Genomic DNA, 21,594 nt, shown 5'->3' on the forward strand with positions numbered 1-21,594 from the left:
AGATACCGGTAATATTTTTTAAAATAATAATAATAATAATTAATAATAATAATAATAATAATAACTGCATATGGTGTTGGTTTCCAGTCAATGTTTATATGGTTTTTATTTTCTTTGTTAGTTGACAGCTTATGGGGGAAAGCTGAAATATGCAATCTTCTTTGAAGCACGAGAAGAGACTGGCTTTGCAACCTACAACCCCCAGGTCATAATCAGAGGTGGGCTTCCCACCCACACGCGAATTATTGTCAGGCACGTAGCTGCTCCTCTGAACGGTCAATTGACAAGACATGAGATAGAAATGACAGAGGTAATTTTTCAATCCAACCTGTTCAAGATGCTGTGTCACTGGCACTTTGGAAACAGTTAAATCATTTGAGGTGTTGATGTTGTTTCCCTTTCAGCATGAGTGGAAATATCACAGCGAGGACCCAAGGGTCAGTCAGACTGTGACCCGTGAGGACTTCATGGATGTTTTGTACAACATTCATTACATACTCATTAAGGCTACCCATGGCAGCTTCATGAGGCAAAGCAGGTAACCGTTTTGCATGATGCAATCAATATTTATAACCTCGGCATCTGTTATCAATCTCCAGGTAATTTCAAAGGGGATTCATTTTCACAAGGAAGGCACAAGCCACCAGCTGTTGCCCTCGGGTCCAGCTTCCATTTGGCCTGATTAAGTTAGTCTCTTCTAATGTACAGTCTCACACAGTATTACCTCCATCTTGCACCATTGGTGTCAGTAGGCTGAAGAGAACCTGTGTTGGACTAGGCCAATAAATTACCTTTTTTATATAAATCTCTATATGGCTTAAATGGCAGAACCTCTCATCCTTGAAATCAAGCACTGACAGCAACTATATTCAATAAAAGATAATCCAAGAGAATGAGGGAACACAACAACCCATTTAAAATCTGCTAACTAAAGAGTTGCCAGCCAGTAATTAATTGCAGAAAGTGGAAGAGGGTTAGATTTTGAGTAGTGGGACCAAATCCCTTCAGGGAATCACTATTAGTTAGCCAACATGGATGTCTCAGGGCCAGTACAGTGTAATAGTGTGTCATTTTTAAGACCCAGGTGCCCATTTTCAACTCCTCACTCAGCCATGATATTCAGTGGCTAGCCTTGCATTAGTCCAGGGATAGACTAGGTAGGAGAATTAAAAGAATTGTTCACATTACAAAGTCAATTTATTGTGACCACTTAGGCTGCAGTTCTCCACACACTTTCTCTAAAGCCCCAATGCTGGGAATTCAAATTAGGGACTGCAGCACCTGTAGTCCCTGGATCCTCAGGAAGCCAGGCAAGCTAGGCTTCTCCTATGCCTGTTTTAGGGCGAAAGGTGCCCAGTAGGTTGCCTGAAAAGAATCACATGACCTTCCAGCTTGAAGAGAATCAGCTGACTCCCCACACCAATCAGGACACCAAGCCCATTGAAGCCAGCTTATCGGTTTGAGTTTGCTTACTGTGTTTACCGTGAGGGCCCTGACTACGCTTTTGCTAGCTTCCCCTGATTTCTGTTTTGCATCTGCTTCTGGACCCTTTAACTCTCTATTGCTGCCTTGGAAGTCAGTGTTCTGACCTGTTATGATTCTGCACTTGCCTCTGTGTTTTTCTTTCTTCCTTCCCATCTGCCATATCTAGTACTACCACCACCACCCCACACCTACAACCATGTCTTATTGATACTGGGACCTTTGATCCTTCCCTTCCTAATCCAGTGTCTTACTACATGCCTATCTATGATCGTGTCTGTTTCCTTTCTGATCCTCATTTATCTGCCCTTGAACTAAATCCCAGCTACAACTATCCCAGGGCTAAACCAAGGCATAGCGCTTGTCTCGACGTAAACCCAACTGAGCACTATGAGTGTCTGTGTGAGTGTGCATCATAATAAACTGCACTGCAGAACATGTCAGTTTCCCGGTTGCTCTAAATTTTAACAAATGACCGAGTTCTGCAGATCAGCCACCGACTCACTGCTCACACACATTTTCCAGTTCATAGAAGAGGAGCCGTAATGTTACTGGAGTTTGCTGCTCACATGAGTTGCTTGATTGCTTGAGCAGTTGTTCTCTAGCTATTGATCATAGGAACCAACTCAATGGGAAATATCGATGCAAGTTGCTCTTGGGTGACTTGAATACCCTACCTTTATGGAATACTGGTACTCCTATCTCTTGTAAATTTGGTATTTTTATTGAAATGATTCTATGACCAAAACAATCATTTTGTTGGGGGCAGGGGTTGCGTAATGCACCTTGCTGATTATTCACAAAGTCATTTAGTTTTTCATAGTGTATTTAAGAGTATACAATTGTTCACTACTTTTTGCCAACACTATCTTCAATTTAATCATTTTGGACAATTCTTTTCTGAGGGTAAGGCATAAGAAAAAGGGGTCCAAAATACTGCTCTGAAACATTGGGGGGCGCCAATCACAGTTATAGAAGGGGGGAAATTCACTGCATCTTCCTTGCCCCGACAGATGCTGCAAACTCCATCCCAATGCAAAGCAAGTGCTCTCTAGTTTCTTGCCTCTTACTTGCCCCTACCAGAAGGCTGGTAGTTTAGCAGCGCATCAAGAAGTTTGCAGATCCAGCGGCACTATGTACCTATGATTCCAAACTGCAAAGGGTACAGGGCATACCAGGGGCAAGGAGAATTGGGGCAGCTAAGAGGGCCATTATTAGATTCAGTGAAGTCAGACTTTTCCTATGAGTCTTTGGGAACTGATTCCTTAATTATGGCACGTATTTTAAAAAGGGGAGTTGTCTGACATGTTTGCAAATGCAGCACTGCAGATCACCAAGACATTGCAGCAAAATAATATAGAGAAACCTTACACTGACAGTAGGTTCAAGTGTAAAAATAGTTTAATTCCAGTGGTAACTCTATATTAGCTATGTAATTTAGCCACAACGCTAATCGTGTTTCTGCATCAAAGTGACGCTATTACAGCAAGTGATTCAGAAGCTGCCATTAGAAAACCTAAAGCCAAACATTTTTCTCCTGCTGTGTTAATTTGGTTGTTCCCGGATTCAGATTTACTGCTCAAAATGGAAACATTTCTTACATTATGTGGCTGTTTTCCTTTTTCAAGAAAAGTGGACAAGGACACTCTATTTACTTGAACTGGAACTGTTTGCTCCATTTTAGTCTTTTTTCGGAAATCCTAATATAAACTGGGTATCTGTGTTAAAAATTCATTAAGTGGACTCTAGGCAGCAGCCAACCCTCCCTTGCCATAAGCTTTCTAACACACTACAGGTGATTTGTTTTTGTTTTGGAACGCAAGTACAGTAGAACCTCGGTTTATGAACACCTTGGTTTATGAATTTTCGGTTTATGAACGCCGCGGACCCATCTGGAACGGATTAATTCACTTTCCATTACTTTTAATGGGAAAGTTCGCTTCAGTTTATGAACGCTTCAGTTTATGAACAGACTTCCGGAACCAATTACACCCATGTTTCAGTTTATGAACGCTTCAGTTTAAGTACTCTGCGGACCCGTCTGGAACGGATTAATCCACCTTCCGTTACTTTCAATGGAAAAGTTCGCTTCAGTTTATGAACGGTTACTCCGCGGACCGTCTGGAACGGATTAATCCACTTTCCATTACTTTCAATGGGAAAGTTCGCTTCAGTTTATGAACGCTTCAGTTTATGAACAGACTTCCGGAACCAATTGTGTTCATAAACCGAGGTACCACTGTATGGAGTTAGCTGCTTTCTGTTTTAGCTGCTTCTGTCTCTTAGCACTCTGTTTTCATGGCACATGAACCAATTCTACTGGCTCCAAAATGGCAACATTCTTTGTAACAAAACTACAGAAATTGCTAGGTAAGTCACCAGTCAGGCACTGAATGTGTAGGAACCCCCCCCCCATTTATTTTCTTATCTTTCTATGACTTCCAAAGTGTTCTCTGTGGTATAAACATCCACCACATCTCTTCTGCCCCACTGCCTCCCCACTCCTGCTTTAAACCCATGCATATTCATACACGCACGTGTGTGTGTGTGTGTGTGTGTGTGTGTGCACCACACATACATGCACGTCAGCATCCTTCATAAAGAAGGTATAATCTAATGAGGTGAGGTGGAGAAGACTCAGCAATGTGTTTGCTATCTCTAAAAAAAAGGGGGGAACCTTACATGGCATGATAAGTGTGTTGGAGCATCTGTTTGAGGTTCTTCATGATATTCTGACAAAATATTAGATTCTGGCTGCAGATCTTAAAAAACAGTCTTGGAAAGGCAAGTCGGCATTGTCTTTGAAGTGTGTTGCACATCCTGTAAGTTCCATTTTGTTTGCCGAGCTCTGTTATTTTGGCTCTAAAATTAAAACAAAACAATACTGAAGGTGAATGCGCAAGTATACTTTACATTAGTTCCCTTGGTGTAGACTAATCGTAGCTATAAATGACGTTAAAAATGGTGCTAGCTTTGATCTTCCTTGGAGGCAGACAAAAAATAAATGGGTTTTTTTTTCTTATATGAAGGATGCCAAGAGGCTGAGGAAAAAGTAGCTATATTCAATTTTGTGTATCAACTAAAGCCAAATCAATGCTGAAGAGATTCATTAGCTAGTTTTAATTTTTTTCTCCACCCTTCTGCCAGAATTTCTGAGATCTCCATGGAAGTTGCAGAGGAAGGAAATGTGTCGGGAAGGACACCTCGTGCACAACTGATTGAGAAATGCGAGTGCCCTTTGGGTTATTTTGGCTTGTCTTGTGAGGTAGAGTAACTCTTTCACTATGTGTCTATACTGTATCCACTTTATCAGTAGTGATGAGATGAAAGGTTTCCACCATTCCAGGGGCAACACAACTATAGGGGGATCTGGGTGCCTGAACACACACACAAAAATTGTTGTGGGTGCTCAGCACCCACACCGCAGGGCCCCCACACAACGTCTGAGGTCTCGCAAGGCCTTGGACATGCTGTCCAAAGCCTTTTGAGACCTCTGAACCTGGCTTCCGGTTCCACCGGAAGTCAGGTTCCAAGACCAGAGGTTGCACGTGATTTCATGACGCCATGACGTTACACGCACTGGGCGCCCATAACCTGGGGCCCAAGTCAGCTCCCATGCGGCATACCATTCCTTTATGAAAGGAGTGGGAAACATGTAGCCCTATGGATGTTGTTGGACTCCAACTCCCATCAGCCCCTGTCAGCATGGCCAGAGGTAATGGATGATGAGGGCTGTGGTCCAACATAATTTGAGCACAGGTTCCCCATCCCTGTTAGTGTTCCTTCCAGTTTCGCCCTGTGTTCTTATTTTCCTGAATTCCAGTTTAACTTGGTGAAGTTCCAGAATTTGTTCCAGAACTGGAGCTTACACAGTGTGTTACAGTTTTCTGTTCCTTCAGCTCATCTGTATCTTCCTCTGCCCCTTTATATTCTGTGCATCAGGACCATGAAAATAATATTGATACAGTCATACATACAGTTCTATCAAAGCACGGTGTGCCGTGGAGTGGAGTGGAGTGGAGTGGGGCGTTATAAATGCACACACTTTCAGAGGTGCACTGACACGGAACTCTCCCCCCCCCCCAATTTTAATATAGAATACCTGCTTCCATCTGCAGCTTGGGGGGGACATTATTTTGATTGAAAAAGGGCACAGAGTATTAACACACACATATATACCCTGTGCTCTGCACCCAATCCCATTTACCCCTACATCCCTATGGCTGGTTTTAACCTTTAGAGAAGTGTCAGGATATTTGATCATGCCTGTACCTATATGACATCCAGTTTGGACTCTGAATAGACCCATTGAAGTTACTCCCATCCACTGATTTCCATAGGCCTACTCTGGGTATAACTAAATTGGATTTGACCCATGACGCTAGATTAAATTGGATTTGGTCTAATTCTACCAGGTGATCCTTATGTTCTAGTGAATCTGCTGTCACAATTCCAGACCAATGGTATTTTCATAATGTGCAGCAGGAGGCAATCCAGACAGAACTTTGAGGATTTAATTAGGTTAATAAGAGGGTGCTCTAGTAAAATGGGTGAGTGCTCAATAAATGGGTGGGTCAATAAATTGGAGTGGATATAAACAAAACTGGACTGGGCTGTAAAGGCTATGCTAAGCAGTCATCGAGCATACTCTCAGTACGCCAACTTTGTATTACAGTTCTTTGTGATTTTGCTTTTCTGCTTTTAGAAAAAAACTTTTCCGTTGAGATTGGCACTTGTGTTCTTTAATTTTGTTATTAGTTGTATACATAATGTGCATATCAAAGTTGTTATAATGGAATTTAAAGATGACAGCAACTTGAAAACCTTTACACCTTACATCACAAATACAATTGTGGTTGTTGTTGTTTTAAAAAAACAAATACGCTATGTGCACCTTATCAACTGAGAAATATTATTATATGCTCAGGTTATTCATATTTTGCTCACATTTTCCTCTCTGAAATTATTTCACAGAGGAATATAAATAGCATATCAGATGAAACGGGAAAGATTTTATTGTTATTCAAAGACCTGTCATATTGGTTATTTATTCATATCTGGTGCCAAGGGTATAATTTCTAAAGTTACTGGCACTTTTAAAACATTCGTTTATGGTGCTTGTTTTTGATAACTACAGTTCACAGAATTCAGGAATATATAGTGAAGAACAAAATCATCATGCATTATTATTCATCTAAATTAGAATTTCCCCCAAACTTTGATGATGCCAAATGAACAGCAGGTATGTTCAGTTGGCAGCTTTAACATTCCAAATCTTCCAAATCCAAAATGAATGTAAAAGATCTTAAATGATGTGCTGAATCCTTTAAAAGAAATGTGTTGTCTCCAGACTTGGACATGCTGAAAGTAGGTCCATTGAAATCAACGAGACTTAAGTTAATGGAGGGAATGTGAATTGAAACTCCTTCCACCAGCCTAAGGGCCAAAAACATGTGATGTTAGTCATGTAGCTGCTCCTTTCAGTGTGGGGTAGTTTATTTGACAAATGCCTGGGGCACAAGCTTTAATCAGGATCTCGGTGTGTGGGGTTAAGGGACCTTGAATGCTTTCCCCACCCCTGTTGTGGACATGATATAAACAGGATTTATTTATTTTTTGACATTGCAGAATATAGGTGCAGGGGACCTAATGTGGATGCAGCCAAGAGTGGAGGACAAAGGGTTAAAAAACTAGCCCACCACCACAGAGTCCCAATCCGATGCTGCAGGCAGCCAGGCAGCCAGGAAGGCTCCTTGCAGATCTTTGTGATCTATGTAGTTTGGCCCCAAGTCTGCTGGAAATAGTTTTTCAGTGCATGTACTCTGTCCTGAAATGGCTCAGGAATGCAGTAGAAGTGTATCCATTAGACTTCTGTCACACTTTAGACTGCATGTCCATTTTAACCTTTATAATGATTCTACTGTAGTTCTTTTTGACAAATGCATCCTGAACTATAGTGTTCTACAGGAATAGAAATAATGTAGAAAGCCCATAGTACTTGTGGAGGGCTTATAGTATATTTTTCACTGACCGTATGAGCTGGACCATTTGTGTTTTGTAATTTGTATGAGGAACATACATCCCAGCTATTCAAATAATAGCTGAACCATCACTTTCACCAACCTGCCATGTTTCAGAGAAGCTGTCTCCCCCCTTTTAACGAGCACGGCTATTTCTTCATTTGTTTTGTTTTTTAAAGTAAGAATAGATTATTATTTTTTTGTAAAAGTTGCAAAACTGCTGCAGGAGGGATAGAGGTGTGCTGGTGTTAGTTTATGAGGTGGTTCCATGGAAGATTGCTAGCTCCTTCACTGCTAAGTGAACCTGACAGCCTTACCTGTGTTGCCACCATGTTGTGTTAAAGATATGTGGGCTACTACTTAGGTTGTGGGAAGGGATCATTTTCCACTCTGCCCTGTATTCCTTGCACACAGCACTGTCTCTGTTCTACTGCAGCTCATCTTCTTCCAAAAACTAGGTTATTATTCTTGCTATCTGCTGTAGTGAAATTATGTAATTTATGTAATTATATAACTTACATAATGATGATGTCATTACATTACTCCACCCCATTCATTTCAGTGCAGAGGTGTCACAGTGTAAATTAGGGGGAAAGGTATAATCAATAATGCATCGTTTGCGGAATGAAAGCAACTAAAACAATGAATACAGATCTTATTCACTGCATTGATTTCCTTTCCAGACACGGGACAAAGAAACTAACATCAGCAACTTCTGTTCCCGTTTCCATTTTTGTCTGAACTCTCCAACATCCTTAGTTGCTACTTCAGCAAAACTATGCAGGTGTATGTGTGCTGAGTGAGTTTCAGTAACTAGGCAGGCCACTGAGGCTATCTTTTCCCAACTCTGCCTTCTGCTAGCAGTGCAGCAGCCATAGTTCTGAGTTAGCAGCTGCCATGTCTCTGGCACCGTCTCATGATACTGTAACCAGGAGTATCTGAAGAAGTGTGCATGCACACGAAAGCTCATACCAAAATAAAAACTTAGTTGGTCTTTAAGGTGCTACTGAAGGAATTTTTCTATTTTACCAGGAGTGCATGTTTACTCAGAAACAAGTCCCATTGTATTCAGTCATTCTGAATGAGGATTAGTTCATAGCATTGGAAACTTAATGTTCCAATCAATCCTGGTGCTGTGAAAATGCTAAGCTGTAAACCTAAACCGAGAATAACTGAAACAAAGTATTGGGAAAGCTCAAAGGTGAAGGCCCTCTAAGTGTGATGAGTCTCAAGGCACAACCAGCAACATAGGAACAAAGGAAGCTGTTTGTGAGGCACACCACTGGTTCTCCTGACTTAGCAGTGGCTATTCGGGGGTTTCAAGCAGGGGAAATTCCCAGCACTATCTAGAGAAGGCAGGGATTGAACCTGTGACATTCTGCACACAAGGCAGGTGCACTATCACTGAGCTTTTGCCCTTGCCCTAATATTAGTTCCTGTCCAGCTTTGAGTCAGACCACTGGTCCATCTAGCTCAGTATTCTGTATATCAGGGAAGGCAAACCTGCAGCCATCTAGATCAGGCATCCCCAAACTTCGGCCCTCCAGATGTTTTGGACTACAATTCCCATCTTCCACGACCAATGGTCCTGTTAGCTAGGGATCATGGGAGTTGTAGGCCAAAACATCTGGAGGGCCGCAGTTTGGGGATGCCTGATCTAGATGTTGCTTGGTTACAACTCCCATGATGTCTGAGCTATAACCATGCTGTTTAGAGGATCCAGAAGTATCTGGAGGGCCTCAGCTTCCCCGTGTCTGATCTATATTGTCCAGCAGCAGCTCTTTGAGGTTTCAGACAGTGTCCTCCTGCCGCCAATCCTGCCTGGAGATGCTGGGATTGAACCTCTGCTTTCATAGCATGTACTGAGCCAAGGCTCTTCCCTAACCTTATTGTTGATTTTCAAATTCTGTACTTCTCAGAAGAGCTATAGATGCATTATAACACTACCATTGTTGTTATCATCATTATTTACTGTTGCTATTTTTATTTTATAAAGCAGTTCTGTAGAACTCTGAAAAGGCAAACTATGTCCACAGGTTTACAATATGGTTAAAGATGAGAGGTGCATTAGGGAATAATAGGAAAGAAAGGAGGGTCAGAAGATGCAGGGTTGCTTCTCTTTTTTTGCATCTGTCATCCTTGATGGGAATTTTCAGCATGCTTACTGATTTTTACTGCTGGGTGAAGAAAATGTACAAGACCTAGATAAATTTTATTTCAAGGACTAATGGTCTCAGGCCGTGGTAGCATTTTTATTCTCCTGAATTCTTTATTTTTATGGTCTTTAAATTATACGAGTATAAATAATGTAGCCATGAAGACATATTTTGCTGAGTATCACTGGGCATTAGCTTGTTATCTATCAGCCTGTGTGTAGGCAGATATTAGCTTGTCATCTCAGAAAAACACAGCAAGGACAACATGAATACAGAGTACTTTTGCTCACTTTGTACAGCCAGTGTGTGTATACAGAGAGGGAGTTCTCTTTCTTAGGAAATAGATCTAGTTACAGGAAGGTAGCCATGTTGGTTTGCCAAAGTCGAAACAAAATTTAAAAAATCCCTCCCAGTAGCACCTTAGAGGCCAACTGAGTTTGTCATTGGTATGAACTTTCGTGTGCATGCACACTTCTTCAGATACACTGAAACAGAATTCACCAGACCCTTATATATAGTGAGAGGGTGGCGAGGGGTATTACTCAGAAGTGTGGTGGGAATGCCAATCACCCATTTCCACCACCCTTTTGAGTAATACACTTCCCCACCCTCTCACTATATATAAGGGTCTGGTGAATTCTGTTTCAGTGTATCTGAAGAAGTGGGCATGCACACGAAAGCTCATACCAATGACCAACTTAGTTGGTCTCTAAGGTGCTACTGGAAGGGATTTTTTTATTTAGGAAATAGAGGGAGAGATACATGATGTACAAGGAGGGAGCATCTAAATGAAAGGTTTCTCTAGCTGTAATATGAAAAGCCTAGTAGTGTTGCTTTGCAACCCAAGGGATCTGGCAGCAGAGTTTTCAATTAGGATTGGTTCTGTTACTTCTAAAGTGTAGTGTGCATTGTTTGCAAAACAGCTTGAAGCATGCTGTTGGAATGATGAAGAGCAGGTCGCCTGTCAAAGCTAGTGGGAATGGAGATGTGTTTGCAGTCTTATCCAATCCTTCCTATTCAAGCCACAATATAATGGCATTTGGTTTCCTCGCTGTGTTTTCTTGCAGACATGCTCCCCAGGTTTCTATAGACTTCTTTCTACATCTGCTGGCAGAAGACCAGGACCGGCGTTTGGTGCCTGTGTTCCGTGTCAGTGCCATGGCCATAGTGACATGTGTGATCCTGAAACCTCCATATGTCAGGTACAACGATTCTGCTTTGCGTATACTGTTTATCAAATAATTTTGTCTTTGTGCTGAATTCTTTTGCACCATAACAAAACAGCCATGGACCTTTTTAAAACAAACAAACAAACAAACAAATAAATAAATAAATATGTTGTGCTATATATACACACCAGAGTTTGCAATGGAAAATAAAGTATGAACTACAAACACAAACAGCCGTATGCTGCAGAAACACAACTGGCCACATCTCATTGGCACATGTCTGGAATGTATTCTACATCACTTTACCTACCAACATGATTGCCACACAAGCTGTGGACCAAACCAAATAGGGCCAATTCTACCTTTATTTTTATTTTTTTGTGTGCTTGGGTAGCCCCTAGGGAACTAGCTGAGAAAAGAAACCCAAAAATAGATGATTACAGGAAAGAGTATGGACCAACTTAATAGAAAAACTTCATGTAGTTGGTAGGTGTATTTCTGGGAGAGTTGGGTGAGCAGATTAAGTAATGTGGGGAGAAGACAAGAGATTTGTATGCCGGGTTTGTTTTCAAATATCTAACCAGAACTCGGGTGATCTTCACTAGATCTCTGGAGCCAATGCAATTAGAGATGGATGAGCTCACCAGAGCTCCCATTGAATTATCTTGGAAATGATCCTAGTTCTTCAAATATAAACAAATAAATCAGAAAATCTTGAAATGTTTCCTACACCAAACCGAAACCTGGAGAATTGACCAAGCATAGGGTTTCAACTTTCTAATTCTGTCCTTATTTAATGTAATGGTGGTGGTGGGGGGGTTAACACTGTCCCATTAAAGAGGCAGAATTAAAGACTGCAGAGCAAAAGGGAAAGCTTGGAAGGGAACCCCCAGCTGATGGCCCATGTGGTGTTGTCTTCCCTTCTGTCCCTTATTCACCTCCCCCTCACCCAACACCATTCTGCTTCACTTCATTTTAATGGAGTGAGAAACACAACGCTGGATTAAACAAACCTTAGGTCTATTCCAACCAATGTGTTATTATGTAATGGTGGTAACGAACAAAAATGTTTTCAAGCTGATTCTTGAAAATTGTGGTCTCTCTGTTTCGCAGAACTGCCGTCACAACACTAGTGGCAACCACTGTGAAAGGTGTGCCCATGGGTTCTATGGGATTGTTAGAGGATCACCTAATGACTGCCAGCCTTGCGCATGCCCACTGACTGTTTCAAGCAACAAGTAAGCCTGTGTTACAAATCTGCCTTAGCTTTAGCCTAGATCTCCCTTGGGGTTCTCCTGGGTCAGTTGTCAGTGATTAGAAAGAATGGTGCATGGGGTCACAATGAATAGTGACTGAACCACCTCTGCTGAATTGTCTTGCTTCAGAAATTGCTTCCTGGCTAATTAGCTATGTAGAAATCCATAAAGGGTGGAAAATGTAATAGTCAACGGATAATGAATGAGCATTATAAAAATTATTCTCACAAGTGAAGCTAGAACGGAGCTTTCAAGTTCAATATAATCACAAGGGAGCCATGGAGAGACTTATGCTCATATTTTGAGCTGCCATAAAAGCGTTACAGTACCTCGCTCTGGGCTTTGTAATTTATCGAGTTCTTATTTAATGTTATGTTGGTTTGGGACAACTTGTGAACGATCAGATAATTTAAAGGAGATACTATCATGCTGAATCCATTTGGTAGGGTATGTTATGCTAATGACCTTTCCATCCCATTATTCTTCTGCAAATGTGACTTAAAATGTTATTAATTTTATGCTGAGGGGTCTCTTCTTTTTCTCATTGTCCTTTATGCTGTATCTGATTGTTTATCTAAAAGACTTGTGCTATATTGATTTCAGGCTTTAGCAATACTCAACATTTCTTTGCATCCTTTGAAGATGCTGCCTGTTCTTTAACACGATGACCAACAGTTGCATTCATGACAGAGAGCCATCAAACCTCTGTTTAAAAATCTCCAAGGAAGGAGAGTCCATCACTTTCCAAGGGAGTCTGTTCGTTCTACTGTCAAACAGATCTCACCATCAGAAAGTTCTTCCTGATATTTAGTTGGAGCTTGTTGATATATCTCTTAAATTTTGGTGCTCAGAACTGAACACAGTACTCCAGGTGTGGTCTGACCAAGGCAGAATTGAGTGTCACTATGACTTCCATTGTTTTGGACACTATACTTCTGTTGATGCAGTCTAGAATAGCATTAGCTTTTTGTGCTGCTGCATCACACTGTTGATTCATGTTCAGCTTGTGGTCAGTGGCGGACCTTCATGCTTGGGCATGGGGGGTGGAGAACAGGCGGGGGCGGGGCTGGTGCACATCCTGGGGTGGGGTGCGCCACCTGTAGGGGCGGGGCATGCGACAATGGCACCCTGACAGGATTGTGCTGCCAAGAGCGGTGTGCTCCCCCCACACTCCTCTTCCTCCACCAGTGCTTGTGGTCTACTAAGATCTTTTCCCCATGTACTACAGTGGTACCTCTGGTTAAGAACTTAATTCGTTCCGGAGGTCCGTTCTTAACCTGAAGCACCATTTTAGCTAATGGGGCCTCTTGCTGCCACCGCGCTGCCAGAGCACGATTTCTGTTCTCACCCTGAAGCAAAGTTCTTAACCTGAGGTACTATTTCTGGGTTAGCGGAGTTTGTAACCTGAAGCGTTTGTAACCCGAGGTACCACTGTACTGGCAATCCGGGTGTCCCCCATCTTAGATTTGTACAGCTGATTCTTCCTGCCTAAGTGTAAAATCTGACATTTGTCCCTTTTGAAATTCATTTTGTTAGTTTGGACCCAGTTCTCCAATCTGTTCAGGTCATCTTGCATCCTGACTCTGTCTTCTACAGCATTGGCTACCCCATCCCAGTTTGGCGTCATCTGCAAATCTGATGAGCATCCCCTCAATCCCTTCAGCCAAGTTGTTTATGAAAACAACAAACGTTGTGTTTATTGAGCCACAGTGGGCCCAGGACAGAACCCTTACAAGGGTTATTGTAAGGACTATAAGTAGATAAGGCATGTGAAATGCTTCAAACATGCACAATGTTCTTATTAAAACCAGTTTTCTTCATAAGTCTCTATCAGTTGGAACGAAAGTATCCTAGCTAGCTAGACTGCGGATTGTTGAACATATCTAATTGTTTATGAAGCAAGGCAGAATACTAAGCTTTGAGTATATTGCTCTTCTACTTTTGCTTCACTGCAGAGGCCACAGTACTAAGAGTCAGTAGGAGTTTAAGTCTTTAAATTTTTAACATGTTTTCCTGTTTCTTTATTCAGCATTCAGTTTCAAATGTGATGAGCTGGTGTGGGCGTAGGGGGAGGGGAATCTCGAGACTGTGACTTGCTTGGCGGGTCTGTTTTCACTGAGTTGAAAATGTGTTGGATAATGAGTTTGTGAGTAGATCAATTTGTTTACATTTTTTGCAAAGGTGTAATTTTATTACTCATTCAAGCACTATTGATTTAATGCATTATAAGCATGTTAGAGGAGGGTGCTGACTGTACTACAGTATAGCTAAGGGGAAGTTTTTGTCTGGGGCTCCAGCTGCCACACTGCTTTTTTAGCATTAATCTGGCTCAGCAAGTGTTGCACAGGTAGTTGCAAATGTTGTGGCACCTGCTTCCGTCAATGCTTTTCCTCTTCTCCTATTTGATGCATGTTCTACAAACCCTGGGCATATCAGCTTAACATTTCCAACAATTCCACATGCTCCTCGGGGCTTTAAAGTCTGCACGGAGGTTAAATATCATGTCACAAAATTCTTACAACAACCTTGCTTAGCTGGTAAAACAGGCGAAGTACCAAATTGAAGTGTGGCCTATTGATTTCAATTGGGTTCCTCCCAGGAGTAGGAATAGGATTGTAGCCTTGAAACAATTAAGTGGTAAGAGCAGATTCTGTAAGCGGAAAGGCTGAAGCATTTGGATAGTTTTATTATTTTGGGGGTGGGTGGGGGTGGAGATGTTGAACAGTTGAATCTTAACTGCATAATTTACACTGGGGCAGGTTACGTAAATTCCGCTGGGTTGCTAGGTCACATGACTGAGCTCCCTGAACAGTCATTTTGCGGGGCTTATGCCATCATCAGTTACACTGGCTTAACTTCTACTAGCTGAACCCCAGCTAAGCTGGGGAAGGGACTTAGTCTGGTTTCAGCTCAGCCAGAAGAGGGACTTCCACAGGTGTAGCCTCAGCTCAGCAGGGGAAACCCAAAGTCCACCGAACCCAAACCCTCTCATCCTGGTCAATCTTGGGTTTAGATTGTTAATCTCCAAATAAAAGCAGCACGGACTGGAATGACAACTCTGCAACATTGCCACAGGCCTTTATTTATTAAAGGATACTTTAAAAATCTACTAAAGATCAGAACATGTATCAGAAACACTTTTGGGGTGCATGTATCATAATTTAAGAAATTTATCTAGTTGTTAACCAGCAATTTATTCATTTGCTTGCCAGCTGAGAAGCAGGCACACTTCTACAGTACAAACAATGTATGAGAGGGTTTAAGCAGGCTAGACAGTACCATGAACTCTAAAGTACACATTAAAAACTTCAATGGAAAGTAGTACTGTTAACCAGCATTATTCTCTTCCTAGCAGACATTCAGTGTCTAAAGGCAATGAAATTGAATTTATGAATATTACTATTCAATGACAAACCTTGACACTGGCCCCTTTGGGTCAGTTCACTCATTCAGACTGTTGGCAGTGAACTTGCATTCCATTCAAACCCATTTATAAAAAAGCAGAGCAGAAAACTACTCTGTAATTCATAACAAAACAATGTAATAACAGCAACGAAAGCAGATCTCTGCTCTCCTCTTGGGGTCATGCCCTTTCCCCATTAGAAAATCATGCACACGTATTTCCAGAAGAACAAAAACAATAACATTGATCTAAAATAGGGGTTATGTGACATCCTTCCATTAATATGGGAAATTAACAGTACAATCCTGTGCATGTCTACTCAGAAGTAAATCCCATTGGGTTAAACGTAACTTACGCCCAGGTAAATCATCTGCATAAAATTGTGGCCAAAAGAAAAAAAATTAAAAGCACGCTTTTCTTTTGTAAAAATTCATGCCACCAGACTTTTTATATGCTTATTGTTTATCAAAGAGTAGCTCTTCAAATTTCCTTGAAGTGCAATCTTACTTGACCACTGCTGCATTTGTAGCCTTGTTGTTTATGTGGACCAGAACAGAAGATGAGGAGAGGCAGGGAAAAAACCCTCTCTGCTGTCCAACTCCCAAGCTGGTGCAGCAAAGAGGCCCAGGTTAGGGCTGTTGCTATAATGTGATGAAAGTGGGACTGGCTCAGCATGCCCTGGTTCCTGTACTAGCTCAACCAAAGAAACACCCTGGGCAAGGGCGGTGGGGGAAGTCCCAATTATTATCACTGCAAGGATTCTGCTGGTGGTAGTACATTGGTGCTCTCTTCACTGGTTTGGCTCTGCCTGTGATGGAGGAGGGAGATTCAGGTAGGGCTTAACAGAGGAACACTTCTGCCTCATCCATACCCGGCATGGCAGATTTTTTTGCCCATGATAATTCACATTTAAAGCCACTTTTTCCAAAGCAAATGGCATTTATGGTCAGTTTCTTTTGTTTCGGTTACCAAATGCTATATAATTTTGTCAATTGATGAAACAGGACATTTCCCACTAAGAAAACGTACATTGTGTGATGTGACAAGTCTACAGAAGTCTTTAACTGACATTCTTTTGCATCAGAATCATCACAGCTGCATTTTTAAATTGTGGGGGGGCGTCCAAAATCACTTGGATGCCCCTCTCTGCACCTGTCATATGTTACATGAAAGAAAGAAAACCTTGTGGTTTTGATTTTCTGCTTTCAGCTTCAGTCCATCATGCGTTGCAGAAGGCGTCAATGATTACCGATGTACTGCTTGCCCACCTGGATATGAAGGACAGTACTGTGAAAGGTAAGGAAAAGTATTGAGCACAAATTATAAAATAAAGACATAGCAACTAGGAAACAAATGGCAAAAGGAGTAATGGACAAGCAAGCAATAAATGTGTGCTAAATTTGTCTAATCAGAAAAGGCCCATTGTAATGAGGGAATAAATTGCAACCAGGACACAGGTGATGCTGTGGTCTAAACCACTGAGCCTCTTGGGCTTGCTGATTGGAAGGTCGGCGGTTCAAATCCCCGTTATGGGATGAGCTCCCGTTTCTCTGTCCCAGCTCCTGCCAACCTAGCAGTTCAAAAACATGCCAGTGCAAGTAGATAAATAGGTACCACTGCTGTGAGAAGGTAAATGGCATTTCCATGCGCACTGGCACTCATCACGGCCCTCCATGCACCAGTTTAGTCATGCTGGCCACATGACCTGGAAAACTGGACAAATGCCAGCTTCCTCAGCCTGAAAGCGAGATGAGTGCCACAACCCCATAGTCTCCTTTGACTGGACTTAACCGCCCAGGGGTCCTTTAACTTTACCTAACTTTAACTTAACTACCTTAATCAGAAGAGGCCCATTGTAATGAGGGAATAAATTGCAAACCGTTGGATGGTTTTGCTACAATCAAGCGGTTTTTATGTTTTATTAAATAACTGGATTCGCATTCCTAATTCTCAGATGTGGTTATAATACAATAAGTTTATATGTCCCCTTGTGACGCTGTGTGCCATAGAATCAGAACAGACTGCAGAAAGGTCAGCTGGGCAGTGATCACATAGCCCAGCACTTTGAGGTCCCTTATGGGCTAGCAGCAGAGTGCAGCCCCTCCTCACTGGCATGGAGAAGCAAAGCAGAAGCTCCAGTACTTCATGGAAAACAAGGGAGGAGCTGTGAAAGAAAAGCAGGACCAGGAAAGTGTTACTGAACTCACCCTTGGTTGGCAGAGGGGGTGCAGGTAGGATAGAGTAGATGGCCTTCATTCAGGCAGTGAAAAGGCAAGAGAGCAGAAGGTGACCAGCAAGACCTGTATGTTGCTGCTCCTACCAGTGAACAAGGAAGCGCTATGTCAAACAAGGTGGAGCCAGCAAGACTTGAAGAGTGCTCTGCTCTTCATCTTCTGAGTCTGCAGAGGTTATCTTCCATCATCTCTTGGAAGATTATCAACAGGTGTTTTTCTGCCACGGTGAGACTGTCTGCCTACCCGTGTCTGAAAGAAGGAACAGATTTTCTCCATAGCTGACTGAAAGTCTTACCAGGCTCCTACCTCTCTTTCTGTCCATTGCCATCCCCTTGCTGAATTTCTATGATGCAGAATGACTTGCAGTGGGCTAGGTTGGATCTTGTTATTGGTAACCCTGGAGATGCCTCCAGATTGTTATGACTTTGCTATTCTTAAGAACGGCACGTGGGGATTATATGGGGATTGAACAGAACCAGCTGGTGACCTGCTATATCTCCAAGCTATTGGGAGCTGTTGCTTCACATGCCTGAAGCATTTGATTATTAGGACATGCTAGAACTCTAAGATGAAAAAGTTACTGGGTATTAGTTGCAGGCCTCAAGTAGACTGTGTGGGAGCAAGCCTCCTTTGTAAGCTTATATTGAATAAAATTTCAGTGCAGCCTCTTTTTTCACTGTCAGATTAGCATTCCAAAAGCCACCATTGTTCATTTGTATAATCACATTACTGCAAAGCACAGTTTGATGGAGGTGTCTGCAGTAAAGCTAAATGTTTAACATCTTAAGTAGAAAGATGGGATGATATCGAAATTCACTGAAGACAAGAGTTGTTCATAGGAAGAACGAAGAACGAAAAAAGGAGATATGTGATGAAAGAAAGTGCTTTGCTCATTTACACACACACCCTTGCCAATGGCAGCCACCCCCTCCCTTTTATACTTTGTCAAAGCCACCCATCACCTGCCTGTGCTACCTGTGCTACCTCACCAGAACCACCACTTCCCTCCAGAACTTGCAAAACAAAAACAAAAACTTCCCCCTGGACCTTGCCAAACCTTCCCCCCCCCCTCTACTGTGTACGAATATCCATCCTATCCTTCTATGGTGATTCCTCCACACAAACTCATTTAACCCAACTACATAAAACTAATTTAGTTTTTATTGTATTTTTGCAACCTATAGATGTTCATCTGGATACACTGGGAACCCAAGAATTCCTGGTGGATCTTGCCAAGAATGTGAGTGCCATCCATATGGTTCTCTGCCTGTTCCCTGTGATCCTGTAACTGGACAGTGCACGTGCAAACCTGGATCTACTGGCTGGAAGTGTGCAGGATGTGAACCCCGGCATGCTCGAGAAGGCATAGCATGTGTTTGTATGTATATTAACAGTACTTCTGGATCTTGGATGACTTGTTTTGCTTTTCAGAATGTGAATCTTGTTTTTGCAGAATTTCACTGAGAATAGGCGCTGCCCCTCCAATATCCTTTCTCTGTCTTCCATGTCTTGAACTGCTGATATTGGTGAGACCCAAACACAGAGTCTGTGCATGAGTGGAAAACAGTTCTGCTTACACATGGGGAGGGAACAATAACTTCTGACAGCAGGCTCTTGTGCTTTACAGGTTGCCACTCTGGAAGCTCCTTTGGTTTCTAGGATGGAGTAAATAGGGAGATAGTTACTATTTGAAGGGAGGAGCTTAAAAGCTTCATGTATGTGATCAGAACAGAAAATCACACCGGGTTGAACATGGAGCTGCCTTATATCAAAGCTGACCATTAAACTGGCAGCACCTCTCCAGAATTTCACAAGGGGATCCATCCCAGTCCTATTGGAGATTGAACCTGGGACCATTTGCATGCAAATATGTGGTCAGCTGCTGAGATATGAGCTTTTCCCTTGTTTGAATCTCATCCAGCAGAAGGAGTCAGATGGATTTTCAAACCCCACAAAAATATACTTTTTAAAGCTTCTATCATGGTTTTCACAGGTCCTTTGACAGATAAAATGGGATTTATTTAATTTTTATGTACCCTCCTAAATATTGATCAACTGTGTCATTTTCTGATTAATATTTTCTTGGAATGTTGGCTTCCCCAGCTCCCCTAGTCCTGCTGGTTCACATATACCTAATAAAATACAGAGCTGGGTGAAGGAGTACAGGATGTTGAAGGCTGTATACTTTGATAAAAGTATAAAAATAACCACCATTTCAGCACTGACAGCACTGATAGATTTCTCCAGCATCGCTCTTCTGAGTAGATTGCCTTCTCTTTTATTATTGCTTGAATTCTGGTCACTGTGAAATTGATCCTGTATTTCTGCTTTCTGTCCTCAGCATGTGACCAATTTACTCTGATTAGCTACACTTAAGCCTATCAAAATGATAATCAAAAATTACATTGCAGAATCTGCTTTTGGATGGTTAGTCCATTCCCATCAAAGACAAGGACAGTCACAGGTGAAACGTGAATGCAAAAATAGAAAGTTGCAATTGAATAAGGACTCATCTGTGATGTTTGCTTAACGAGTTGCTAAAAACACTGGGAACAATTCTGAAGAAGTTAAAACAACGCCTGCTTGGACAGTTAAACAATCACACGATTAGAATAAATGTGAGGAGAGGGCAAGGACCTGCTGATCACCTCCCCATTGTCCCATCACCCTCCACACTTTGGAGGAGAAGGTCTGGCCTGCTGTAATTCTAAAGCTCTGTGTGACTTAGAACCCTGATTGTGCAGGTAAAACAGGCTTCCTTCTTTGTCCTCCAGGCAACAATGGGGTTAGCACTTAATTTTCATGGTTGGCAATGTAATTTGCCAAGCATAGGGTTGGCAAAGCTGCTTTCTGCAGGGATCAACTAAGCAGTCACACATCCAATCCACTGGTCTTGAACTCACTGCCTATCAGCTGATGGGCAGTGACTGCACCCTACTTCATGCAAGAGTCAGCTGCACAGTCAAATTTCCCGTGGAGAACTTGGTTGTGCAGCCTGTCAGGCCATATCTGTATCTACCCCCTACTTGATAGGGTGTCAGGTGTGGGCAGATGAGTGTGGTTTTTGGGAAACAGCCTCACAAGCCAAATTGGTACCCATTCCAGGCCACTCCATTTGGCTGGTGGGCTTAGAAGGTGACCTACACTCTGAATTCAGTTAGCGTTCAGATGGCAAGGGCTTGCTAAGCAAGCAGTGAAAGACAGCTTTCTGCCATGATTGAGGTTCTTAGGATTCTGGCCTTGGAGAACACTTTAAAAAAAAAGACTGATGAGCTGGGCAAGACATAAGGCAGTATCCATCTTAAGTGCTTTTGCTGGTGCAAGGCCTTCTGGTTACACAACAGAACTACCCCTCTCCTCTCCCCACAAACACTCCCCAAATCTGCTTTGAGGGGAAATCCATAACAGCTTTAGGCAGGAGGCATGGGGAGAGAAGAGGGAGCAGAACTTCCATTATGCAACCAAAAGTCCTTGCATTAAGACAAGTGTGGGGAAGCTCAGAGGTTGCTGAGCTTCAACTCCCAACAGCCCCAGCAAGCATGGCCAATGTCCAGGGATGGTTGGAATTATAGTTCAGCAACATCTGGAGGACCAAAAAAATTCTACACCTGTGCTATGGGAAGCAATTCATTTGATAATGCCCGTATGATGTAGCTTTCTTTGCAAGCAGATTTTTTTTCTTTTTTTCTTTTTCTTTTTTTTAAAAAGAGACTTCCTTGTTTTAACAAACATGCATTTCACATTTAAGACAACTCTGAGCTGTGCTGTATTTGGTAAGTGAAGCAGATTTGTGAGGAAAAGCCGTTGCTTCCTGCTAACTCTTTACTGAAACATTGCATGATTTTTTTTGTCTTTCATGTGTGCACAGCAGTAA

At 42.2% G+C, this 21,594-nt stretch overlaps 1 protein-coding gene across 8 annotated transcripts in view; it reads left to right on the top strand.

The window, feature by feature from the left end:
* LAMA2 (laminin subunit alpha 2) overlaps window positions 1-21,594 on the top strand; it is a 377,555-nt gene that overhangs the window by 261,814 nt on the left and 94,147 nt on the right. For 7 of the 8 annotated variants that reach the window (XM_060272671.1, XM_035109029.2, XM_060272672.1 and 4 more), the window contains 7 exons: window positions 122-310; window positions 405-538; window positions 4,630-4,747; window positions 10,726-10,860; window positions 11,941-12,065; window positions 16,696-16,782; window positions 18,905-19,098. In XM_060272671.1, the coding sequence (XP_060128654.1) occupies window positions 122-310; window positions 405-538; window positions 4,630-4,747; window positions 10,726-10,860; window positions 11,941-12,065; window positions 16,696-16,782; window positions 18,905-19,098 (982 nt within the window). The remainder of the gene's footprint in view (window positions 1-121; window positions 311-404; window positions 539-4,629; window positions 4,748-10,725; window positions 10,861-11,940; window positions 12,066-16,695; window positions 16,783-18,904; window positions 19,099-21,594) is intronic. The other variant, XM_060272675.1, reaches the window with a different exon arrangement.

Source organism: Zootoca vivipara, chromosome 3 (genome assembly GCF_963506605.1).
Source record: "Zootoca vivipara chromosome 3, rZooViv1.1, whole genome shotgun sequence".
Lineage (NCBI taxonomy): Eukaryota > Metazoa > Chordata > Lepidosauria > Squamata > Lacertidae > Zootoca > Zootoca vivipara.